Consider the following 27,964-nt stretch of genomic DNA (forward strand, 5'->3'; position numbering starts at 1 on the left):
AGAGAAAGACCCGCACGCAGCAACGAAGACCCAATGCAGCCAAAAATAAATAAATAAATAAATAAATAAATAACCACAGCAAATATTCCAAAATCTGTAATAAATTATTAAAAAATCTAATTAGGCAAATATTAAAAAAATTAAGTTTAGAAAAGGGTAACCTCAAAAAGAAAGATATACCATGATGATGTATGAGAAGACTCAACATCAAGATGGCAATTCTCTTCAAGTTGATCTATACACTTAATTCAAGTTCAATCAAAATCACAACAGGGTTTTTAATGGATCCTTACAAGCTGATCCTAAAATTTATATAGAAGAGTCATGCACCAAGAATAGACAAAACAATTTCGAAGAAGATCAATGGGGGGGCAGATTCTCAACACTTATTATGTTATAGCAATTAAAAGAGTGCTGTGGGATTGGCAGATGGATAAACAAACAGACCAGTGGAATCTAAAAGAGCCTAAAAACAACTCATATAAATCTATGAGAACTGGATATATGACAGAGGTTGATTATAAATCATGGAGGATATGATATAGACTATTCAATAAATGGTATTAAAATGATCCATGTGAGAAAAGATAAAAATTAGATTAACTTCTTCAAATCCTACCTGAGAATCCGTTCAAAATGAGTTAAAGATCTAAATGTTAAAAGTAGAATTTCATAACATTTTGATGCAAATATAGAATATCTTTATGGTCTAAGAGTAAGGAAGAATTCGTTAATCACACCCAAAAACCTCAAAAAGTTTAAAAGAAAAGATGGATAAATGAGGCTGCGTTAAATATTAAAATGTCTATAGAAAAAAACAACACTATAAAGTGAAAACAAGCCATATAGTGGGAGGAGATATTTGCCATGCAAAAATTGAAAAAGAAACAGCATCTAAAAGACATAAAACAAATCAATTTTTAAAAGGCAACCAGCCCAAAAGAAAAACGGGCAAAGATTACTAACAGGCAATAGACCCAAGAAACTAGAGTGATCTATAAATATATGAAAAGATGCTCAACCTCACTAGTGTTCATGGAAATTAAGAAAAAGGAGACATGATTTTTACTTGTCGGATTGGCAAAAATTAAAACTCAAGAGTTGTCAATGGTATGGTGTCGTGGGACCACATAGACTGGTGTCCGTTATTCGGTACAGACACTTTGGAAAGTAACCTGCCAAGACCCAGAAAAACTAAAAGTGTGTGTACTCTTTAACTCGGCAATCCCACTCTACTATCTAAAAGGTACATACTCTGGAGAATTTGCCACCTAGTGTACAAAGACACGCGGACACCTGTGTTCACTGCAAGTTGTTTTTAATAGTAAAAAAAAAAAAAAAAAAAGGAAACAACATAAATATCCATCAATTGGGGAATGAATAAATGAAATGTGTCATGGTTGTACTATAGGTTAACGGTTCAGCAGTGAAAACAAACTAGATCATTATGCACCCACATGGATTGATCTCAAGAACGTAATGCTGAATTTTAAAAGTACATACAAAACCATATAATGTATTATTTACGGCCTGGAAAAAAATGTATCAAATTAAGGAAAATGGATGGTCTAGAAGTGGGAGATTAAGGGAACTTCAACTTTTCCTGTAGTTTATTTTAAAAAATAAACTATTTAAAAAATCTGTTCTATTAAACTATTCTATTTTTTTTAAAGGAAGACAAAGTAAATATAGTACTGTATTTCCACTCTGCGTGGCAAGAACACAAGTGTTTGCTATATTCTTCTCTGTACTGTCCTGCATTTTTGAAGTTCTCAAGATAAATGAAAGATGTGTTGTCAGATGGTTCTGATAAATACTCAGTTTGAGGAACCACCCTATTAAGGACCTAGTAACTTTATATGTTAACCTTCCCAGGGACATTTGCACTTTTAAAGAAGGCTGCAGTGTTTAATCCAAAGGCAGAGGCACTGTGGTGTTTGCTGTCACTTCTGAATTGTGGGTTACTAAGTTTTGCAGGCAGAACTTCAAAGGGTGTGATTTTCCTCCTATGTGCTAGTCCTGCAATTTGGGTGAGTTGCCACCACTTTGACAGAATGATAGGTTTCCCTTAAGTTGGACAGCTCAGAGAGAGGGAACAGAGCACATTTCCCCACTTAATTATGCTTTCACTCTTTATCAATAAACCTGCATTTAAAACAACTCCACAGAAAATAAAATTTAGAGCAGGATTTATTGAAACACAGACACCTAGGTACAAATAAATCCCGTCAACTTTTATCAAGCATTTGTTCTGTCTTGTTCACCAACCTGAGTAGATTGAACACAATTTAAAGATTTCTTGGCTTGTCTGCAGAGTATCAAGATCTGTCCATGGCTCTGAGACGCCTACTCCCTTCACCCCAATCAACTCAACCAGTTGTTTAAACTGCTCGAATCTTTCTTCAGCCACAGTTTTTAAGTGAGAGTCTTTTTATTGCTTTGGGCATGTTCCTTCTCCTCGCCAGTGCTCAGAATTTTAACTATGTAACTATTCAATTTCTGTCTCCTTACATGGGGGAGAAACGGGATTTCTGTTCCACACAGCTTGGCAAAGGCTAGCAGGGAGTGAGAGATTACAGCCAGATGTACATCTGCATGTCAGCAGCAAGAAGGTCTGGGATGGTGCTTTTTCAATCAGAAGGGAGTCATTTTCCCCCCTCAAAGGCGAGGGCCTCCTCCCTCTCATCAGATATTTGGCTGCTAGCTGCTCACTGATTAATTACTGAGGTTGCATCTCCACACAATTGGTCTTCTTAACAATTCTAGCAGGCTTCCAGTTCATTCCTGAATGCGCTTCTTATTTTTTTTTTAAAGTATCCTCCTTTCCTAAAGCATACATTTGAAAAAAAAAAAGAAGAAAAAGAAAAACAGTTAAAAGAACAAAGCATAGTTTTTAAACAAATAAAGTAATTCTACCACAATTTCTAATATTAGAAAATCAAGCACCAGTGGGAGAGTAGTTTCAGGGGCAGGGAAATATCTTGGGTAGCCTTCAAATCAGAACACCAAGCCAATCACTTATTCTATTTGCATGTGAGGTATTATTCCATCTATCTTTTGGTTAATTCCAGAAATCCAGTTTATATTGGAAAGGTAAGGCAACACCGGCATCCCTTCTCTGTACCCCCAGCAGCCCGCCACACGCCCAGTAGAGATAGCATATCAAGTTCATTATTAGTAAGTTCCTTTTCTAGTTTGACTCTTTTTTTTAAAAATAAATTTATTTATTTATTTTTGGCTGTGTTGGGTCTTCGTTTCTGTGCGAGGGCCTTCTCCAGTTGCGGCGAGCGGGGGCCACTCTTCATCGCGGTGCGCGGGCCTCTCACTATCGCGGCCTCTCTTGTTGCGGAGCACAGGCTCCAGACGCGCAGGCTCAGTAGTTGTGGCTCACGGGCCCAGTTGCTCCGCGGCATGTGGGATCTTCCCAGACCAGGGCTCGAACCCGTGCCCCCTGCATTGGCAGGCAGATTCTCAACCACTGCGCCACCAGGGAAGCCCTAGTTTGACTCTTTACTGAGAATTTCCATCTGTTTTCCAAGACAGATATATGACGTGCACAATACAATCACTCCATGAAACCTAGCCTGGAAGCTGCTTCTTGGGTCACATTCTCATTTCTAAGGCGCTCAACATGCAATGAAGCCAGTATTAGGAGCAGTTGACTGTGAGAAGTATAATTATGGCTTCTCCAAGACAGGCTAAAGTCACAAGTATGGGCTGACAGTCACTACTTCAACTAAGATCCCATCTCTGTATCTGGGGAAAGACTGGAACTTGATAAATGAGCAGTAGCTCTGTGATGTCAACGACAATTAGCTCTGCAAAATTTGGGAGCAATCCAGTCGAAAATGTGTTTATTCAAGCTCTGAAAAGCTGCACCTACCCATCGGACCTCCCCAGGTTCACCTCTCTCTACTCCCCCACGTAACACACACCTTGTGGGCCACTCCAACAATTCTAAACTGTGATACAACTGACAGATGATGTTCATAAGCGTGATACACTCCCGTGGGTGAAGTCTGGGAATAGACGATTCTCGGCATGCTGGCTGGTAATTAGACCCTTTTCTCTAACTCTCATTAAAACATACTGAAATGCAAGCAAGGGAGAGTGACGCTGTTACTGTAAGGAGAACCTTGAATCCATTCCAACTTATAACTAAAGTAAATTTTGGTACGTTCACTATTATCAGTAACAGATTATTGATGTCACACTTTACAGCCAATCATGGCACATCAACTGCGGTTGACAGTGGCTATCCTTATCATATCGGTGACTGCCATGCTCTCTCATGTCTCTGCGGATGATTTTCCCTCTGCTGTTAAAGGTCCTAAACCCCACATGGTAAATCCACAAAACAAGTTTGTTGATTGACTGAAGGAATGAATGAATGAAGTGCTTGCAACCTCAGATAAGCCTCCCACTGCGTTTATAATGTTCACACATTGGGCCGCAGCCATGCATCAATGAAAAATAATATTCTGTTACAAATAGGAAAGTCAACTGTGATTATGGGCAATTTTCTTAACCAGAAAGCATTGAGTAGTAAGATGCTTTGCAGCTGTACATTTTTATTAAGGGCTGTTTAAATAAACATAAAACATGTTTGCCAGGAGAGGGTAAAAAGACGGATACAAATTTCAGTCAGAAAATAGGTACATTCATTATTTCTTGCATTTGCCTTAAAATGTGCCCCTAAAACAGCAATTATCCTTGGATGTCATTTTTGAACAGCGACAGGGACCAGAAATAGTGACTTAATTTGGGCAGGAGTTTACTGGGACATAATATGGCTACTGTGCCTGGAGTCTTTCTTGGTCATAAAAGCAGTAAGGAAGTATGACATAACGGTGTGATGGTAAATCACAGCCCAAGCCATTTTGGTTGGCAGAATTTGAAAGACAAACATTACTTCAGGAGCAGAGAAGACGTGCCTAATTCCCTCCGTGCCTGGGCTGGGATCTCTTCAGCTTGTGCCGGTCCTGGACTCAGGTGTGTCCACATGGACAGGGGCCATGGGTGCAGGGGCCGGTATGGTCCAGCCAGGAGGTAGGTCTGGCAGGGATGTGAGGACTGGAAGCCCTGCCTCCATATCCTCCTCTCCAGGGAAACCAGGCAGCCCAACTGAAGGAGAAGGGCATCATTGCAATGCCCTGTGGAGCCGGAGGGAGCGGGATTGGAGGAAGAGGCTGGTCCCAGCCACTCTACCTTGGAAATGATGGGGAGTTGAGCTGATTGCATTCGCGAATCTCTGCCATTTTTACGTCAGGCCAGCCCAAGGCACCTCCTCCTTCCCTTCTAAGGTCTCCCCTTCTGGCTGCAGCTGTGGTCCAAACGGGCTTTGGTGCTCACCATAGGTGACCATAGCCTTGGGATGGAGCCTTCTTTCCTAGCTTGCTGCATTTTCAGAGCTCAGAAACCTCTATTCTCTTGTATCTTTTGTTTCACACTGACAGCCCCAGGCCATCGTCCTCTCCTACTTCTGTTTTCTCTGTCTCTGCCCCTTTATGGAAATCAGCTGCCCTCTCATAGTAGGGTAGAACATAGTAGAATCCCAGCAAGGCTTTCACTGGAGCACTCATCTATGTACCAGGGCTTTTCCCCCGCTCTCATTCCTCACGCATACACCCCTAACCCCATCAATTCTCAACTTTAATTTAAAAAAAAATTGTGGTAACAGATCCCTAACATAAAGTTTACCATTTTAACAAGTGTACAGTTCAGTGGCGTCATGTACATTCACATTGTTGTGCAACCATCCATCTCCAGAACTCTTTTCATCTTCCCAAACTGAAACTCTGTACACACTAAACAACTTCCCTTCTCCCCCTACCTCAAGTCCCTGGCAACTACCATCCTACTTTCTGTTTCAATGAATTTGATGACTGCAGGTCCCTCCTGTAAGTGGAATCATACAGTATTTGTCTTTTTGTGACTGGCTCATTTCACTTAGCATAATGTTTTCAAGGTCCATCCATGTTCTAGCGTGTGTCAGAATTTCCTTCCTTTTTAAGGCTAAATAGTGTTCTATTGTATGTGTATACTATTGATACATTTTGTTTATCCATTCATCCATCAATGAACACCTGGGTTGTTTCCACCTTCCAAACGTTCCTCTGAACTGTGGAAACACTAGGAGTGAACATCAAAAGTGCTGAAGCTTTCAGGTGTCCCATACCTCTGTTCTCCGGAATCCTCATCTTGATCATCACAGCCCTCTCGTATTGATCATGCAGTTGGGTTGCTAAGTGCCTGACAGACTTTATCATGTTCAATATCCACAACAATGAAGTGAGGCAGGTGTGGCTCCCATTTTAGAGAGGGTGATTCTGAGACTAAGAGAAGCTAAGCTAAGCTAAACTAAGCTAGCAACTTGGCTCAGGTCAAAGATTTAAAAAGTAGCAGAGCTAGGATTTGAAAGCCCCACTCAGAACCACCCGCTCTGTGCTTACTCAAGGCCCAGGGGCCCTCTGCCACCAGTTGCTACTCCCTTCTGTTTGGTTTGGGGTTGTGTTGGTTTTTTGTTTTTTTTTTTTTTCCCCAGAGAGTTTTTCTTTCTTCTTTTTTTAAATTGAAGTATAGTTGATTTACAATGTTTTGTTAGTTTCTGGTGTACAGCAGTGTTATACACATATGTGTGTGTGTGTGTATTTTCTTTTTCATATTCTTTTCCACCACGGTTTATTATAGGATTATTGAATATAGTTCCCTGCGCTATCCAGTAGGACCTTGTTGTTTGCCTATTTTATATATGGCAGTTTGTATCTGCTAATCCCAAACTCCTAATTTATTGTGTTGGTTTTTAGGAGAAGTGGAGCTGATTCTACGCACTGGCAGACCATTGACCACATGTACCTGGAGGGGCCCTTTGAATCCTCAAATCCTGACCACCACCACTACCACCTTATCTGTCTCTCTCTCTGTCTCGGCACGTGCACACACAGAGTTCTGAAATCATTCTAACGTGGGGCTGCCAAGACTTCTCTATTGCTGTTTAAACCAGTCAGCGAGCTTTATTGAGATGCCAGGATTTAGAAGACTGGCCTAGAAGACTAGGAACTCGATTCATGTTCTTGGATCTACAACTCTTCCACAAGCTATTTGTTTCATTTCTTCTCCTGAGGCGGTCTGTTCTTATCTACCTTGAATGGATTAAGTAAAGAGGTGCCCAGCGTTTTTAAATGCTGGAAGAATTAGGCTTGAGGCTGTTGGCAGATGCTTACCTGTTAGCGTAGGTATGTCTTAGATGCCTGAGTGACACCAGGCTCCACTAAGGAGAAAAAGGCCCCAGGGGTTTTGTGGCTGAGATTGGGATACGTGTGTTGGGAGGGGGTACCCCATGGGGGTAAGAAAAGGCCCAGTGGGGTAGGAGTGTTGCAACCATCAAACACAAACCCCACTGCCTCAGTTTTGCCAGGAGCTGACACAGTCCACGCTCTCTCTGACACTACCACAAAGACTGGCCAGAGTGGCTGTGCACATGCCGGGACCCTGGGCAGCAGCGGGCCCAGCTGGGTAAACAGAAGTGCAGGAGCAAAACAAGCCAATAAATCATGGCCCGGCTGTAGCCTACCCTAGTCCCCTCCTCCCCTTCCTTTTCAGCTCACCCGGGTCTCCATGTGAAGCACATGGGCCCTGGTGTCCTTTGATCTATCTCCTCTCCCTTTACAACGGAGAAATGTATCTATAGGAGGGGTGAGCTCAGCCCCGCCGGTGACCCGCTGCCAGAGTTCCTTGCAAGGAGCCGCAAGCATCACACATTCAGCTGCTAACAGCAAAAAAGGGTGAGCAGACATGGAAACATAAGGTTGGCCTATGGTTACGGGGCCCTGGGTGGTTGACCTTCACAGAGTTATGGAGACGAATAGGGCATGTTCTCCACTTCAAGCACTGGCGCATGGGCCACAGCCTGCCTACACTAAGCCCATAGGACACTGCTAAGGACCAGAGCTGAGCTCAAACTCTACCTTCCTTTGCCTCACAGCTTGAGGTTTTTTTTTTTTATTTGTTTGTTTGTTTTTAAAATTTTTATTTATTTATTTATTTTTATATTTATGGCTGTGTTGGGTCTTCGTTTCTGCGCGAGGGCTTTCTCCAGTTGCGGCAAGCGGGGGCCGCTCTTCATCGCGGTGCGCGGGCCTCTCACTGTCGCGGCCTCTCCCGTTGCGGAGCACGGGCTCCAGACGCGCAGGCTCAGTAGTTGTGGCTCACGGGCCTAGTTGCTCCGCAGCATGCGGGATCCTCCCAGACCAGGGCTCGAACCCGTGTCCCCCGCATTGGCAGGCAGATTCCCAACCACTGCGCCACCAGGGAAGCCCCAGCTTGAGGTTTTTATACACTGCCCGTGCTCGAGTTTGGAGCTCTCACCTTTTTGAGATCCCTCATCCTGCTAGCAAATGGATATACCCTCCATTGTATGTCATTGATCCCCAGAAGACTTCTTCCTTCTGGAGGCCCACATAGTGTCATGATCCACCGGATGATCTTCTGACTGCTGTACCTCTAGTGCCTAAAATAGTGCTAACACATAATTGGTGCTGATTAAATACTTGTTGAGTGAATGAATGAGTTGACATAGTGTAATGGTTAAGAGGTAGTCTCTGGAGTCAGACAGACCAGAATTCCAGCCCAGGTTCTGCCAGTTTGACCTTGGGAAAGATAACGTACCCTCCCTTGGCCTTGGTTTCCTTGTCTGTAAGATAATGATAACAGTATTGTAACAAGACTATTCGCTACTATTATTATTTTGTATACCAACTGCAGGCAACTGGTCCAGATTACCAGGGGTGCTGAATTGAAGGTTCTGTGGTCTCATCCTGATTCGATAGAAGGGAGTGCTCTAAAGCCTGCTATGGTGAAGATGAGGGAAGTGAGAGCTTACTTGCAGGGAATTTGCCCACTCTGGTTTGGCTGGCCAAGCCCAAGCTATCTGGAGTAGTCTTCAGGGAGAAGTATATTACATACATATGACAGGTAGCTTTTATCAACCATGCAGGAAAAACATTTATGCCTTCAGTGGGGACTCTCCCCCAGAGTGAGGGCAAGGGATGAGGGTAGGTCTGCCTACTAAAATTCTGAAATCATTCAAATAGCTCATTACTTGCCCAAGAGTTGGAAATAGCATTCAGACTCTTCATCAAAGAGCTCCCTATTCTGAGTCCACCATCAACAGAGAAGCAGACCCTCAATGGGAAGTCATTTCCCTATTCCTGAGTGGAATCTTTGGCTCTATAAGCAGAATGGCTGCCTTACCATGTGCTTGAGTTTGTCAAATGTCACACACTATATTTCAAACATGTGAGTTGACATCATGTGAGCAATATTGCACTCATTTCCAACCCTATTTGAACTTCAAAGGAGATGTCAGCCTCATTGGCCCCACCTAAATGTGTGGTACTTTTGATCAACTGGTACCTGATGGCCAAGAAGACTTAGAGGCCCATGTGTAATTAGAAATAGAGCCAAGAAAGGGAATTTTTGACTAAAGGTAAATGAACCCAAGTCTTGGAAAGTTTGAATTCAGCTGGAAACACAAAGCACATGAGGTCAGAGTAAGTCTTAAATTCTCTATCTGAAAACACTCAAATGACATCACCTTGAGTCTGGGAGTATCCTTGGGGTCTGGAGAAGTGTGAGCCAGGAAGCCTCCCTGGAGAAAAAAAAATCTTCCCCACCTCCAAGTCTCTCCAGGGACTTTTAGCTCTCAACAAAGCTGTAGGGTGGGCTGGGCTATGAGGGGCACTGTAAGGGTGGGAGTAAACTTTTACTCCCACTCCCTGAGCCTGCTTCACCAAATGACGAACTCGCTTGTGTGCATTACTTGAAAATTACATAAACAGCACCGTGATCTCCAGAAATACCTCCTTGTTGGCCTCCAGCAAGTCCCCTTTTTTACAACTTTGGGGCTTGGCATTCCTCATGCTCAGGGAATCTGGACAGACTTTAGGGAGACCTTAGCAAACAAGAACATGTGGTTCAAGCAAATGGATGCCATCTGGCCAGTTAGCAAGGGTTGTAGGCAAGGGACACCCAAAAGGGAAGCAATTTTGAGAGTAGTCTGAGGGCGAAGGCCCCAGCTGAGGAGAAGAGACCTCAGAGATATTGTCCTGGGATCTGGCTACTTGAGGCAACTGGGGGCTGAACACAGCAACAGAAAGGGGAGACTAGAGGGCAAGGAAGATAAATGGGAAGGCTTCCTTCCAAAGTCCTCCTTCTCCATCAGACAGAAGAGAGACAAAGCTGAAAAACTGCTCTCTTCCTTTCCTCTGCCCACCTCCCTCTCTTGCCAAATGAAGGCGGTACAAAGGGGCCTGTGAATAATTGTGTTTTACAGAAAGGCTAGGTCCCCATTTTTACTGATAAAGAATTTGAAATAGTCATTCTCTAAATAGAAAGGATTTCACCCAAGTTATTTGCACTTCACACCTGGGCAAAAACTGCAGACAATATCCCTTATGAATATAGATATAAAAACCCTCAACAAAATTCAGAACAGGTAAATCCATAGAGACAGAAATTACATAAGTGGTTGCCAAGGGCTAGGGAGAGGGGAGAATGAGGAGTGACTGCTTAATGTGTATGGGGTTTCCTTTTGAGGTGATGAAAATGTTCTGAAACTATATAGTGATGATGACTGCACAATACTGTGAATGTACTAAATGCCAGTGAGTTGGACACTTTGAAATGGTTGAAATGGTGAATTTTATGTATAGATGTGTTTTACCACAATAATGAAAAATCCTTAACAGAATACCAGTAATTATTGGTATATGAATTACATGAATTCAACAACATATAAAAAGGATTACATACAATGACCATGTGGGATTTTTCCCATGAATTCAAGGTTGGTTCAAAGTATGAAAGTCAATCAATGTAATACACCATATTAATAGAACAAAGGACAAAACCCACATGTTCATCTCAGTAGATGCAGGATAAGCATTTCACACAATCCAATATCCTTTCATGATAAAAACATTCAAAAAACTAGAAATAGAAAGTAGTTTCCTCAATCTGACAAAGGACGTCTATGAAAAACCCACAGCTAACATCAGATTTAATGGTGTAAAACTGAAAGCTTTCTCCCTAAGATCAGGAACAAGACAAGGATATCTACTCTTACCACTTCTATTCAACATTGTACTAGAGGGTCTAGTCAGGCCAGTTAGGCAAGAGAAAGAAATAAACGGCATCCATATTGGAAAGGAAGAAGTAAAAATATCCCTATTCACAGATAATATAATTTTGTATGCAGAAAATCCTAAAGAATCTACAAAAAAAACCATATTAGAGCTAGTAACATGTTCAACAAGGTTGCAGGATACAAGATCAATATACAAAAATCAATTGTACTACTATACACTAACAATAGACGAATTGAAAATCAAAACAACAATTCCATTTGCAATAAAAAAATAATTAGGAATAAATTTAACAAAAGAAGTGTAAGACTTGTGTACTGAAAACTATAAAACAACACTGAATGAAATAAAAGAAGCAATAAATAAATGAAAAGACATTACTTGTTCATGGATTAGAAGACATAGTATTGTTACAATGGCAATACTCCCCCAAACAATCTACAGATTCAGTGAAATCCCTTAAAAAATCCCAGCTGGCTTTTCTTGCAGAAGTTGACATGATGATCCCAAAATTCATATGGAAATGGCAAGAGACCCAGAGCTAAAACCATAAAAACTAAAACTAAAACTCTTAGAAGAAAACATAGTTATAAATCTTCATGACCTTGAATTAGGTAATGGATCTCTAAATAGGACACCAAAAACACAAGTGACAAAAGAAAAAAAAAGAGATACACAAAATTTTCGTGGACTACACGAAAATTTAAAACTTTTATACTGCAAATTATACCATTCAGAAAGTGAAAAGACAACCTGCAGAATGGGAGAAAATATTTGCAAATCATATATTTGATAAGGGACTTGTATCTAGAATATATATAGACCTCTTACAACTTAATAATAAAAGGACATATAATCCAATTAAAAGTGGGCAAAGATCTGAATAGACATATTTCTCTAAAGAGGATATACAAATGGCCAATAAGTACATGAAAAATGCTCAAAATCATTTAGCCATCAAGGAAATCCAAATCAAAACCATGAAGAGATACCACTTTACACCCACTAGGATGGCTATAATCAAAAAGACGGATTTTGCCAACAAGTATTGGCAAGGATGTGGAGAAACTGGAATGCTCATACGCTACTGGTGGGAATGGAAAATGGTGCAGTCACTTTGGAAAACAGTCTGGCACTTCCTTAAAAGGTTAAACATAGAGTTATCATAAGACCCCAAAATTCCACTCCTAGGTATATATACCCAAGAGAAATGAAAACATATGTCCATCCAAAAACTTGCATACAAATGTTCATAACAGCACTATTCACGATGACCAAAAGTGGAAACAACTCAAATGTTCATCAACTGATGAATGGATAAAGAAAATGAGGTACATCCATACTATGGAATATTATTCAGCCATAAAAACAATGAACCTTGAAAATACTGAGAAAAAACGAAAAAAAAAGACCCCCCAAAAGGCCACATATTACACTATTGCATTTATATGAAATGCCCAGAATAGGAAAATCCATAGAAACAGAAAGATTAGTGGTTGCCAAGGGCTTGGGGGAAGGGAAAATGGGAAGTGACTGCTAATGTGTAAGGAATTTCTTTTTGGTGTGATGAAACTATTCTGGAATTGGATAGTGGTAATGGTTGTACCATGTTTAAAATATACTAAAACCACTGAATTTTACAGTTTAAAATGGTGCATTTTATGGTACGTGAATTATATTGCAATAAAAAATGGAAAAAAGTTGTTTTTGTTGGGAGATCACTCTGATATTTGGTATGGAATTCAAAGGAACTCATAGAATTATACGACAGTGTTATAATAAAATTTTTCAAGTCTCATCTTCTTATTTATATGAACAAGATTTCTCAGTCCTTATGTATATAAAGAAAGAAAATTAGAAATAGAATTGATGTTGAATAACTTTCTCTTTCTAGCAATATAGTAATATTTGTCCATGGATACCTGAAAAAAAGTCCCATCCATTTCACTGAGATGCATTTAAATAAAAATATGCTTTTTGTAACTGTTAATTATTTTCAAAACCTTTTAATATATTTATTTTGTTTTGATCATTTATGTACAGTAGTAATAATAATTTTAGTAGTGTTTTATGGATACAGGAAGTAAAAATTAATTTCACTTTATAAGTATATTTTTGTTACAGAGAAGTCTGATGTGGAAGCATTATATTTCACATATAAAAATGTATTACCTTAAGATAAAATTCTCTGAGGGAGATGAACTAAAAATACAGATTCAAGGAATAAAATGTTAAATGTTTAAAATGTTTATATGTTTTAAAATAAAATGATGGTGGGTAAAACTCACTTCAGTATTTGGTATTTAGAATACATTTAAAAGAGTGAAGTAACAGTAATATTTAAAATGCTGATATTTATAATAGATTGGAAATAACATCTTTGCAATTATTTACACTTATGATTTTAAAATTGTGTGATAAAAATGTGCAAGGGGACACTGTTATTAAAGGTCAGGAAACACTGAGAATGGCACAAATCATTTATGTGGTATTCTTGTCGAAAATATATAACCTCGATCTAATCATGAGAAAAAAATCAGACAACCCCACATTGAGGGGCGTTCTACAAAGTAGCTGGCCAGTATCTTAAAAAGCATCAAGGTCGTGAAAGACAGAACTGTTACAGATTGGAGGAGACTAAGGAGACATGACAGCTGAATGCTATGTGGGATCCTGAAACAGAAAAAAAATCAGTGGAAAGACTGGGGAAATCAGAACAAACTCTGATGTTTAGTGTAAGGGACTGAATGTCTGTGCCCCCCCTCCCCCAAATTCATATGTTGAAATCCTAATCCTCAATATGATGGTATTTGGAGGTGGGGCCTTTGGGAGGTGATTAGGTCATGGGGGTGGAGCCCTCGTGAATGGGATTAGTGCCCTTATAAAAGAGTCCCCAGAGAGCTCCCTTGCCCCTTCCACCATGTGAGGACACAGAGAGAAGATGGCAGTTTGCAACCCAGAGGAGGACTCACCAGAACCCAACCATGCTGGCACCCATTTATCAGGCCTCCAGCCTCCAGAACTGTGAAAAATAAATTTCTGTTGTTTATAAGTCACCCAGTCTACAGTACTTTATTACAGCAAACTGAGTGGACTAAAACATTTAGTAAGTATTATTGTACCAAGGTTAATTTCCTGGTTTTGATCACTGTATTATGGTTACGTCAGTTGACATTAAGGAAAACTGGATGAAGGGTACACGGGAACTCTGTACTATTTTTTTTGTCAACTTTCATGTAAATCTAAAATTACTTTGAAATAAAAAATTAAAAATCTCAGGGGATTCTCAGGCAAAAGCGTTTGAAGATTATTGAGTTACATGAGTCACAGCGTCCCTAAGATAAAAGCAAACCAGTGTAGCTTTTCCTGGTTCTGAGACCTGAGAGAAACTTCTCCCCCAGTGCCCTCACCACGCACTGATATGATAAGGTCCTCAGCATCCTCTTGCAGGAAACTGTGACAAGTCAGGCTCATTTTTCTTTCTGTAGGACTGCATTGTGTACTGAAAGGATACGTACATCCTTCTCAAGTGCATGTGCTCAATTTATTTTCTTTTCAAAAAAGTGTTTTTCCTGATTACAAAAGCAATATAAACTTCTAATAGAAATTTTAGAAAGCAAAGGTAACTACAAAGAAGAAAATTAAAATGCCTACAATTGCACACCATGATGAGTATGTTGGGCTATTTCCTCCTTGTCTTTTTCCATGCATGTATACACAATTTGTTGTTTTCTTTAAAAAATAAAAATACTGATCATCCTGTTGTTATTGTAAACTACTTTTGTTTATAATTACAATATAAGACCATCTCTCCACATCATGACATATTTTTTTCTAACATTATTTATGTGTGTATGTATGTATGTATTAAAGGTTATACACCACTTAGAGTTATTATGAAATATTTGCTATAGTTCCCATGTTGTACAATATATCCTTGTAGCTTATTTTATACATAATAGTGTGTACCTCTTAATCCTCTACCCCTATATTGCTCTGTCCCCCTTCCCTCTTCCCACTGGTAACCACTAGTTTGTTCTCTATATCTATGAGTCTGTTTCTGTTTTGTTATATACATTCCTTTGTTTTATATTTTAGATTCCATATATAAGTTATATCATACAGTATTTGTCTTTCTCTGTCCGACATTTCACTTAGCATCATGCCCTCCAAGATCATCCATGTTGCTGCAAATGGCATTATTTCATTCTTTTTTACAGCTGAGTAGTATTCCATTGTATATATATATACCACATCTTCTTTATCCAGTCATCTGTTGATGTACACTTAGGTTGCTTCCATATCTTGACAATTGTAAATAATGCTGCTATGAACACTCGGATGCATGTATCTTTTCCAAGCAGTGTTTTTGTTTTTTTCAGATATATACCCAGGAGTTGAATTGCTGGGTCATATGGTAGTTCTATTTTCAGTATTTGAGAAACCTCCATACTATTTTCCACAGTGGCTGCACCAATTTACATTCCCACCAACAGTATATGGGGGTTCCCTTTTCTCCACATCCTCGCCAACATTTGTTATTTGTGGTCTTTTTGATGACAGCCATTCTGACAGGTGTGAAGTGATATCTCATTGTGTTTTTAATTTGCATTTCCCTGATGATTAGCGATGTTGAGCATCTTTTTATGTGCCTGTTGGCCATCTGCATTTCCTGGAAAAATGTAAATGTCTATTCAGTTCTTCTGCCCATTTATTAATTGGGTTATTTTTTTGATGTTGAGTTGTATCAACTGTTTATATATGTTGTCTCCAACATCATTTAAAATCATGAGATAAAATTCTGTTGTGTGGATGGTCCAAAATTGATGTTACTGGCCCCCCATTACTGGACCATGTGCTTGTCAACCATACAAAGGCAGGGACTCTGTCCCTGACAGAGTCTCTGCACTCGGGGTAGACACTTAGACCAGGACAGGTGGACCAACACATGATTTATGGCTATTAAATGCCAAAGAAGATGGGGTTTCTGCTTTACCAAAACATAAGCAGGCCTCAGAATATTGCTATTTCTAGTGGATAGTGGTGGGCTGTGTATTATCTCCTTGCACTTCTGTTTAGAAAAAAGTTTTCAAGTATATCTCCAAATACCATGTATAATATGTGTAAAATATGTATAATTTTAATATATTTATTTATATATTTTATCAATGCATTTATATATAATATAATGCATTTATATTTATATATATTTATCAATGCATTATATATTTTATCAATGCATTTATACTTTGTAAATATATTTCTAGTTTACAAATTATATTAATATACTATAAACTAATATAATAATTAAGGACATTCTATAACCTATACAAAAATAGAAAATTATTTATAAATTATGGGTATGTTAATAATTTGTAAATTATAAACTAAGCTTAGTGTGTATGTTCTACATCATAAAGCATACATAGAAAATAGAAATTTAGGGAATTTCCTGGCAGTCCAGTGGTTAAGACTTCGTGCTTCCAAGGCAGGGGGTGTGAGTTTGATCCCTGGTTGGGGAACTAAGATCCCACATGCTGCGCTAAGACCCCACAGGCTGGTGTGGCCGAAAAAAAAAAAAAAGAAAAGAAAATAGAAATTTAAAAGTGATTAAAAAAACAGACAATGGAATTAGAAGTTCTAACATTTTCTTCCCACACCTCAATGTGCATACCCCACTTTGGCGATCAGTGAACGGGGAGATCTTCAACTTAATCCATTTCTTTGGAAAGAGAGGCAGCAAGTCACTTTTCATAACACCTTCAAATAGCTTCTGACAGAGTCTGCAGTAAGGAAGTCCATCTCGAACCCTCTTGGACCCCTCCAGGCATTTCAGATTGACTCCTGCAGAGGTCTGCTGATCTTGGTGCCACATGGCTCTTGGTTACATGGCTGGTGTGTTGTCTATTGACTTTAGATTGTTGGAGCTGGTAGGCAAGAGGCGGGTCATTAATCAGTCCAGCACTTAGCATGCTGTTAGCTTTCATTGTTAGAGGCCACTGTGATTTGTAGACCAAACACTGGCCCTGGAGTCAGAAAACATGGGCTTTAGTCCTTCCTCTGCTCCTTGCTTAGTTGTGTGACCTTGGCCAAGCCAATTTATCTCTCTGAAGGAAGTCACAGTGCGCCACAGGAGGCAGTGTCACCATGCAGAAGAGACAGGCCCTAGAATCAGGCAGACCTGGCTCAAGTCTCAGCCCTGACCCTTGGGTGCCGTGCAGTTTGGGGCCAGCTGATCTTCTCTTGGCCTCCATGTTCTCATTTTTAATTGGGGGGGGGGTAGTAATAATATGTATCTCACAGGCTTGTGAAATTTTGTGAAAGTTACTAGAATAGTACTCAGTAAACGTTTGCTAAATCTGACTCATTTAAAGGTAAGCAAAGGGGCTTCCCTGGTGGCGCAGTGGTTAAGAATCCGCCTGCCAATGCAGGGGACACGGGTTCGAGCCCTGGTCCGGGAAGATCCCACATGCTGCAGAGCAACTAAGCTCGTGCACCACAACTACTGAGCCTGCGCTCTAGAGCCCGTGAGTGACGACTACTGAGCCCATGTGCCACAACTCCTGAAGCCCACGCGCCTAGAGCCCGTGCTCCGCAACAAGAGAAGCCACCACAATGAGAAGCCCATGCACACCGCAACGAACAGTAGCCCCCGCTCGCTGCAACTAGAGAAAGCCCGCGTGCAGCGATGAAAACCCAATGCAGCCAAAAATAAAATAAATAAAAAATAAATTAAAAAATAAATAAATAGGGGCTTCCCTGGTGGCGCAGTGGTTGAGAATCTGCCTGCTAATGCAGGGGACACGGGTTCGAGCCCTGGTCTGGGAGGATCCCACATGCCACGGAGCAACTAGGCCCGTGAGCCACAGCTACTGAGCCTGCGCGTCTGGAGCCTGTGCTCCGCAGCAAGAGAGGCCACGACAGTGAGAGGCCCGCGCACCGCGATGAAGAGTGGCCCCTCTTGCCACAACTGGAGAAAGCCCTCGCACAGAAACGAAGACCCAACACAGCCAAGAATGAATAAATAAATAAATAATAATTTAAAAAAAAAAAAAAAAATAAATAAATAAATAAATAAATAAAGGTAAGCAAAATTACCTTTTTGTCAGAGTCCTCCAAAATCATCTGTTCCAACCCCCTCGCCCCACAAATGAGCACACTGAGGACAAGACCTGCGGAAGGGGGCATGTCCAAGGCCACCCCTGAGTTCCATCTCTTCTATACAGTTAGCAGACCTGGATTATCATTAGGGTGTTACCACTATCTCCAAGTGAATTCCCCTTAAGCACCACTTTGCTTGTGATACACGTTTGATAGATATTTTTCTACATATGAAGAAAGGGAAGGGCAGAGCAGGGCAGGGCAGGGAAGGGAAGGGAAAAGCCATGACACTAACTAGGGCTGCCAGGTCAGATAAAAATGTTCAGCCATCCAGAAGGAATCTGGGTGACAATAACATTCGTGACAATGGCTCACATACTATAGGGACAGGGTATTACTCTAAGTGCTTTTTATATATTAACGTAGTTCATCCTCACAACAACTTTATAATCCACATTTTATAGCTGAGGAAACTGGGGCTCCGAAAGATTTCAAACTTGCCCAAAGTTATACAGGGGGAGAGCTGGGGTTCCAACCTAGGTGGTCTGCCTAGGGCAGTGGTTCTCCAACTTAAGCATGCATCAGAATCACCTGAGAGCTTGTGAAAACACAGATGACTGGCCCCACCTGCAGAGTTTCTGATTCAGTAGGTCTGGGATTGAGCCCAAGAATTTGCATCTGTGGGACTTCCCTGGTGGCACAGTGGTTAAGAATCCACCTGCCAGTGCAGGGGACACAGGTTCGATCCCTGGTCCGGGAAGATCCCACATGCCACGGAGCAACTAAGCCCGTGTGCCACAACTACTGAGCCTGTGCTCTACAATCCGCGAGCCACAACTACTGAGCCCACGCACCACAACTACTGAAGCCCGCATGCCTAGAGCCCGTGCTCCGCAACAAGAGAAGCCAGCAAAATGAGAAGCCCGTGCACCGCAACAAAGAGTAGCCCCCGCTCGCCGCAACTAGAGAAAGCCCGCATGCAGCAACAAAGACCCAATGCAGCCAAAAATAAATAAATAAATAAATAAACAAATAAATAAATTTAACCAAAAAAAAAAAAAGAATTTGCATTTGTAACAAGTTCCCAGGTGATGCTGATGCTGCTGGTAGAGGGACCACACTTTGAACATCAATAGTGTATAGATTTTACACTCTGAACCATCTTATTACACCACCCAGGTCACTCTCCTGTGAAAGCCTTCACTGAGTGCCCCACAACCTTCAAGATAAAGCACACGTGCCTCCTTGAAACACGCAGGGCACTTCATGGTCTGGCTTTGTTTAGCTTTCTAATCTCACCTCCTTCTGGTACCCTTCATAAACCCCACGTCCACCCTCCAAAGCTATTTTTTCATTCCAAATGTGCCACAAGCTCTCTCTGGCTTCCGTCTGCATTTGCCATTCCTTCTCTCTAGGATGCCTGCATCCCCACACACTCCTCCCACCAACACTTGACAAACTTCTTGTGCTTCAAGATTAGAGATTCAGCTCAAGCACGACCTCCTTATAGAGGACTTACAGATTCCTACGTCCTACCCCCCACTCCAAGCTGGAGTGAGAGGCCTCCTTGCGGCTTCCAGTTCTCTGGCTTTCCCTCAGTTATAGCCCTTCTTTCATTATGCCGTTATTTTCCATACATTGTTTTCTCCTATAACCATGAGAGACCTGTTTTATTCATATCCTTATGCCCAGTGCCTGACACCTGGTAAATGTTTGCTGAATGAAGGTATAAGGTGGATGGTTGACGAACATCTCAAGAACCCAAATAACTATTAAAAACTGCTTGGTGAAAACATGGAATCAGAAAAAGCAAACTGCACCACATCTTCTTTATCCATTCCTCTGTCGATGGACACTCAGGTTGCTTCCATGTCCTGGCTATTGTAAATAGTGCTGCAATGAACATTGGGGTGCATGTATCTTTTTGAATTATGCAATATTACTCAGCCATAAAAAGGAATGAAATTGTGCCATGTGCAGAGACATAGATGGACCTAGAGACTGTCATACAAAGTGAAGTAAGTCAGAAAGAGAAAAACGATTATTGTATAATATCACTTATATGTGGAACCTAGAAAAATGATACAGATGAACTTATTTGCAAAGCAGAAATAGAGACACAGATGCAGAGAACAAACTTAAGGATACCAAAGGGGGAAGGTGGGTGGGATGAATAGGGGGATTGGGATTGACATATATATAGTACTATGTATAAAATAGATAACTAATGAGAACCCACTGTAGAGCACAGGGAACTCTACTCGGTGCTCTGTGGTGACCTAAATGGGAAGGAAATCTAAAAGAGAGGGGATATATGTATACGTGTGGCTGATGCACTTTGCTGTACAGCAGAAACTAACACAACATTTTAAAGCAACTATACTGCAATAAAAATTACTTAAAAAAAAAAAAGGAAAAAGCAAACTGCCTCTTGCTCTAAGCCTGCCCCAATGGCACAGAATTTATCGACCGTTCTTTGTGCCACTGCCTGTCTCCCTTTCCCCTTTCCTTCCCTCCCCCACTCCCAATCCAGTGCTGGAGACACTCTGCCTGTGCTCCTCAGGCTTTCTTTCCAGTCCTTCTGCCCCAGTCTCTGATTGACTCTAGTTCACCATTAAGGCTGCCCCTTTTGCTGTAGGGAGAACCTCACATAGCCACCCCTGTCTCTGGCAACACTGCAGGATTCAGCCAACTCCAGTTTGCAAGGGTGTACTTCCCTCCCCTCAAAAGTAGGGAAGATCGGGAATGGAAGGAAAGGGCTAGGGGCATCTATCCTGGACGACATGGATTTCAACTCTCTTTCTGGAGTGTGGCTTATTCCCTTTAGGGGAGTCTTTTCAGGCCTCTTAGAAGAGTGGAATGGGCTCTTCTCTCATGCCATATAAATCTCTCATTATTTTTTTTCTCTTTCTCACATGAAGGCAGATAATGAAGGCTGACTGGCCTTCTGACTTACAAGGTTCCTTGAATAGAAGTTGCTCAGCAGAGATCTAAGAAGCATAAGACAAGTTTAATATTTATAACTAAATATTCTTCTTCCCAATGACTGGCCTCAAATATCATCAAAAGAGCTTCTCCCAATGACTGGCCTCAAAAATCATCAAAAGAGCTGCGGGGCCACCAAAGCAAACAGTAGGGGGAGTTATATCTTGTAAACTGTAACTATGAGATAGGACCAACCAGCTCTCGTGGAAGTTCAGATAGAAAAAGTCACTTAACAAACAACAACAACTACAACAAGCAGCAACAAAAAACCCTGGGGAAGAGGAAGGATCTGATTTCCAGATTTAACACATTATAATATTCAAAATGTCCAATTTTCAACAAAAAATTATGAGACCTGCAGAGAAGTTGCCCATACCCATGAAAAAACAAAACAGCCAATAAAAACTGTCCCTGAGGGCTTCCCTGGTGGCGCAGTGGTTGAGAATCTGCCTGCTAATGCAGGGGACACGGGTTCGAGCCCTGGTCTGGGAAGATCCCACATGCCACCGAGCAGCTGGGCCCGTGAGCCACAACTACTGAGCCTGCGCGTCCGGAGCCTGTGCCCCGCAACGGGAGGGGCCGCGATAGTGAAAGGCCCGCGCACCGCGATGAAGAGCGGTCCCCGCACTGCGATGAAGAGTGGCCCCCACTTGCCGTAACTAGAGAAAGCCCTCGCATGAACCGAAGACCCAACACAGCCAAAAATAAATAAATAAATAAATAATGTAGCTATAAAACTAAAAAAAAAAAAAATCCTTTAAAAAAAAAAAAAAACTGTCCCTGAGGAAGCCCAGATATTGGACTTTTTAGATAAAGATTTAAATCAGCTATTTTAAATATGTTCAAAGAGCTAAAAGAAACCATGTCTAAAGAACTAAAGTATGAGAATGATGTCTTAATAAATAGCAGATATCCATAAAGAAACAGAAATTATTTTTTAAAAGAAACAAATAGAAATTCTGAAGTAGAAAAGTACAATAACTGATATGAAAAATTCACTAGTGGTGTTCAACAGCAGATTTGAACAGGCAGAAGAAAAAAATCAGCAAACTTGAAAATACTGATATTCAATGTGAGAAACAGAAAAAAGAATGAAGAAAAATGACCTGAGCTTCAGAGACCTGTGAGACACCTTCAGGTGTACCAACATGCATATAATGGGACTCTCAGAAGGACAGGAGACAGAGGAAGAAGCAGAAAGAGTATCTGAAGAAATAACAGCTGAAAACTTCCCAAATTTGATGAAAAACATTAATCTACACATCCAAAAAGATCAACTAACTCCAAGCAGGATAAATTCAAAAAGATCCGCACCTAGACACATCATAAGCAAACTGTCCAAAGGCAAGGAAAAAATCCTGAAAGCAGCAAGAGAGAAGTGACTCATCACATACAAAACGTCCTCAATAAGATTAACAGTTGATTTCTCATCAGAAACCAAGGAGATAAGAAGGCAGTGGGATGACATATTCAAAGTGCTGAATGGCAAAAGCTGTCAACCAGGAATTCTATATCCAGTAAAACTACCCTTAAAAATGAAGGAGAATATTATTCAGCCATAAAAAAAGAATGGAATCTTGCCATTTGAGACAACATGGATGGACCTTGAGGGCATTATGCTAAGAAATAAGTCAAACAGAGAAAGACAAATACCATATGATCCGACTTATATGTGGAATGTTAAAAAACAAACAAACAAGCACAAGCTCATAGATACAGAGAACAAATTGGTGGTAGCCAGAGTGGGGGGTAGGAGTTGGGCAAAATGGGTGAAGTGGGTCAAAAGATACAAACTTCTAGTTATAAAATAAATAAGTCATGGGGAGGTAATGTACAGCATGGTGACTAGGTAATAGTACTGTACTGTATATTTAAAAGTTGCTAAGACAGTAGATCTTAAAAGTTCTCATCACAAGAAAAAAATTTTTTGTAACTATGTCTTTTGATGAATGTTAACTACTGTGGTGCTAATTTCATAATATATACAAATATTGAATCATTATGTTGTACACCTGAAACTAATTTATATGTCAATTATACCTCAACTTTTAAAAAGAAGGTAAAAAAAAAGAAATGACACAGAGAGTCCTTCAGGCTGAAATGGAAGGACACTAGACAGTAACTCAAATCCACACAAATAAGTAAAGAACACCAGTAAATGTAATATTTATCTAAAAACATTAAAGATACTAATATATTTTTGTAACTCCATTTTTTCCATCTGATTGAAAAGAGAACTGCATAAAGCAATAATTATGAATCTATGTTGATGGGTACAGCATGGGTAAGGATGAAATTATGACACACATTTTACAGATGAAGCGCTGAGGCATGGGGAGGTAGTGTGCCTTGCCAAGGTCACACCACAGTCAAGAGGCAGAGGCAAGAAGTGAACACACGCCTGCCTGATTGCGGAGCCCATGAATTTAAACCCCTTGCTATTCTGTGTAAGGAAGGGCCCTGGGCCTCTCCACCTAGCTGTCAGATGGGGCTCTTTGGAAGAAGCTCAAAACATTACACCAACGCAGATTCCTGAGATTAGCTCCTCCTTTGTAGATTTCTATAGTCTTCCTCACAGTGTCCCAAGCACAGGGCTAGGCACACAGCAGATACTCAATAATTCCAGCTGAATTGAGTTCCCCTAAAGTGACCTACATAGTTCAAGGACCTAAGGAAAAGCCAGCTTTAGTGAAGAAATGCCAAGACTAGATATCATTCATTAACTGCTTCCCACTGTGCCAGGCACCATGCTAGGTGTTTACAGATATTCAAGTTATCTAGTTTCACCCATATAAGAACCCTGTGAATTAGGTTCTATAACTATCCTGTTTTATAGAAAAAGGAAACTGATGCAGCAAGTGTTTAAGTAACTTATGCGAGGTACCCCAGCTGGGAAGTGGCAGAGCTGGAATGTGACCTTACACAGTCTGGCTCCAGAGCCCATGCCCTTTCCACTCAACCATGTCAGGAGTGTCTGAGATTTTTCCAGCTATAGATATTAGTTCCCATATAAGGAGCTGACATTCAGAGCCACTAGTATGATTTCAGAAGTACGAGAAAGGTGCCTTTTCTCAATATCCCTTTATTAACCCTCCCACTTGCTGGCCGATATCTGAAATTTCACAGTTAGAGATTTATTCCTTTGGCTTAAGTTTCTGTCCCCTGAAACAAAGATCTAGGAAACAGTATTATGATACTCTTTCCAGAGAGATGTCTTTATTGTGCACATGCAGATAAGTCAAGGCCAGATGCAATCATATTTGGAGAAAGGAGAAGACACAAGAGCATGACGGCCTGAGGGCTCCGTGGAAGAGAAAGCAACATGGTGAAGAGTGCCAAGAGACAAAAGCCACCGTTTTGGAGAGCCTTTGTCAAATGGCAGTCATTGCTCTGGAAACATCCTCACAGACAGAAGCACTGAGTTCCTGAGAAGGACAGTCTTTCATGTGGGAGCCTTGGAGGATGGGTCTTCAGGGGCAGTGGTGCTAAAAACCCTGGAGTCATCTGTTTATCCTGGAATTCCCTCCATTAGCTCTGAAATATTACTCAGCACAAATTTCTCTGATTGTCAGTACTGTTACTGCCATCTGGGAAACAACTCCTGTCTGTTAAAGCAAGAGGAAGGGGGCTGAGGAACAGGATGGGGGGAGGGTGGAGCAGCCTCCCGGTGTGGAGGTTGCAGCCGGAGAGCTGCGCTTTCCACCCAGCTGACAGGAGCAGCGATGGGGGAAGTGCTCTCGCCTGGGCTGGGCTCTGCCCTTGATGGCTGTATGACCTTGAGCAAATCATTCCGGCTGGTGCTCTCCTGTCCACCGGACTTCACTTGCCTTCTATATGCTGATGGCTCCCACACCTGTATCCTTATACTGAACCTCCCCACTGAGCTAGAGCTGTTGTCCTAGGAGGGCCGAGGTCCAGAGAACACTCACAAAAAGAAACATCACTTAATTTTACACATCTGTCTATAAAACAAAGAATGTTCCTCACAGCCTGATTTTAGAACCTGTGCTCTCTGCTACACTGTGTTTTGGGTTTTTTTTTAAACATCTTTATTGGATAATTGCTTTACAATGGTGTGTTAGAAATCAGAGAATGAATACATTATTGGTTAAGGAGAAGTAAAATAACACGTGCTTTACTGCATTTTTTTCCACATCTTTATGGGAGTATAATTGCTTTACAATGGTGTGTTAGTTGCTGCTGTATAACAAAGTGAGTCAGCTATATGTATACATATATCCCCATATCTCCTCCCTCTTGCGTCTCCCTCCCACCCTCCTTATCCCACCCCTCTAGGTGGTCACAAAGCACCGAGCTGATCTCCCTGTGCTATGTGGTTGCTTCCCACTAGCTATCTACTTTACATTTGGTAGTGTATATGTGGAACAGTATGGGGGCTACACCGTGTTTTAATTCCAGTGCCACCACTTCAGAGCTGTGTGACCTCGATTAATGTGCCTGAGCCTCAGTTTCCTGGTCTATAAAATGGGGATGTAATCGTACTTGCCTGTCACATATGAAGCACTGTGCCTGGAACGTATTAAGTGTTCAATATGTGCTTTTATTTTTTTAAATAGTACTTTATTTGTTATATGGAATTAGGTTTAATAGTGGTTTCTCAATATACAGGGCAGGTATCTTTTCCTTTGTAGGATAATGGAAATTACTCTTAGAGGCAAGATGCAGCTGTATGTTACTTATCTCACCCAATGAAGCAAATATTTAAATATGTGCTTTTAAAAGTGAAGAAATGAGCAATGGTTGGATTCGATTCCCAAATTCATGTTTTGTGTGTCAAGAGAAGATTGAGTCCTTTCTCTGTTTTGAGACATTTGAATCAAATGAAAGCCAATTCAAGTTTGAGAAACACTGGACAAAGCCTTCAGCCTTCTTGTCTAGACTATAAGCTATCCTGGGGGCCTGCCCTAAACTCACAAAGGCACGTGTGCCACCTGATACTTCATAACCGCTCTCCACCACACTGCCAGGGTGGAGCAGAGAGATTGGTGCTGTCTGACCGGAGATGGTGTGGTCTATTTGGTGGGATTTCTGGGGCACTGGGAAGCAACTCCCTCCACCCCATTTTCCCAATCAGTCCGTCCTGATACCTGAAATGCCCACAGCATCTTCTAAGGAACTCGATCCAGAAATATCTACCCTATTAGCTCCCATCCCAGCACTATGGCCTCCATCCATGGAGACTTTTAGCCTCCTTGAGACTCCTGTTAATATGCAAGTATGCCTGTTATGCCCCGGGCTCTTACCAACTAACTCCCAACTTGCAGTTAATTCCTTAGCAGGGCTTGACAGAGCCGGGCACAGAGCGAGGATGTGAACTAGAGGGCTGCCTCGCAGCAGGAAGCCGATTGGTGCCGAAGGAGGTGGGGGGCTGGGGGCCAGAGCCTCTGACCTGACCTCACTGCACAGGGCCCTTGCGTCCCTCCCTCCAGTCTACCTAAAACTCCAGACAGAAATTAAATCCAGCGTCTGAGCAGCCCAAGACTGGGCCATCAAGTCACACCAATTTGGGCTAATGGGTGCAGAGGAGGCTGGTCTAAATTATGGACCATTTTTCAAAGAGATACAGTTTTATGACTGCCCAGCCAGTACAGTAGCATGGAACTAATAGCTCACCGAGGGCTGCCAAGTCCCAGGCCTGCCAGATCTGCTTTAATGACAAGATAAGAACCATTTATAATTAGCACATTTGGTCTGTAAATGGGCCCCGCTACACTCCTAGCCAAAGGTTTGCTCCCAGGGCTGCGAAGAGCGTGTACCCACAATGCTGACTCCACTTTTACCAGGATCTCAAAGAAAACCCAAGGTTGATGAAGCCCAGCCCCCGCAGACGCTCTCAAATGCTGAGGTAGGGCCATCCAAAGCAGTGACTCAAGTTAGGCTGCTGCCGGATCGTCAAAAAGCACTACTGTAGGGACTTCCCAGGTGGCGCAGTGGTTGAGAATCCACCTGCTAATGCAGGGGACACGGGTTCGAGCCCTGGTCCGGGAAGATCCCACGTGCCGCGGAGCAACTAAGCCCGCGAGCCACAACTACTGAGTCCACATGCCACAACTACTGAAGCCCGCACGCCTAGGGCCCGTGCTCCTCAACAGGAGAAGCCAACGCAATGAGAAGCCTGCGCACCACGACGAAGAGTAGCCCCCGCTCGCCGCAACTAGAGAAAGCCCGCGCGCAGCAACGAAGACCCAACACAGGCAAAACATAAATAAATAAATAAATTTAATTTAAAAAAAAGATAACATTAAAAAAAAAGTGCTACTGTAGGGGTGGAGAAACCCTGATGTCTGTTAGAAGGCAACACCAGCACCCTGAGACAGGAGTGGCCCCAGCCTCCCTTATCTGCTGAGAATAGGTACAGTCTCCCTCAATATTCACTGAACACGATTTTTTGGTGGGCATCAAGTGGGGAGTGGGACATAGTCAGAAGCCAGAGATGCAACTTTTTGGTTCCATCCAACCAAACTGTGAGTGAAAGACATCCCTAGCAAGCTGGAAGGGGGGATGGTGGAGGCCTCCACCGCTGCACCCTAACACCGCTGGGAATAGACACCCACTTCTGTTTCCTCCCAAGAAAAGTGAATGGACAACAAGGATCCTGTGTGCATTCTCCTGCCATGGTACACACACACACACACTCGATACACAAGTCCTTTGTTGAGCTCCAAGGCAGGAAATGGGAAATTCAAATAGAAGAGCCTGAGAAGCCATTTCAT

The 27,964-nt window shown here is 41.7% G+C and overlaps 1 protein-coding gene across 1 annotated transcript in view; it reads right to left on the reverse strand.

Annotated features, from left to right (window-relative positions):
- Positions 1-1,901: 1,901 nt before the first annotated feature.
- Positions 1,902-27,964, reverse strand: part of PABIR2 (PABIR family member 2) — a 79,715-nt gene continuing 53,652 nt past the window's right edge. The window contains exon 10 of the mRNA XM_059910338.1: positions 1,902-2,826. Within this exon, the coding sequence (XP_059766321.1) occupies positions 2,763-2,826 (64 nt within the window). The 3' untranslated portion in view covers positions 1,902-2,762. The remainder of the gene's footprint in view (positions 2,827-27,964) is intronic.

This window comes from Balaenoptera ricei, chromosome X (assembly GCF_028023285.1).
Source record: "Balaenoptera ricei isolate mBalRic1 chromosome X, mBalRic1.hap2, whole genome shotgun sequence".
Taxonomy (NCBI): domain Eukaryota; kingdom Metazoa; phylum Chordata; class Mammalia; order Artiodactyla; family Balaenopteridae; genus Balaenoptera; species Balaenoptera ricei.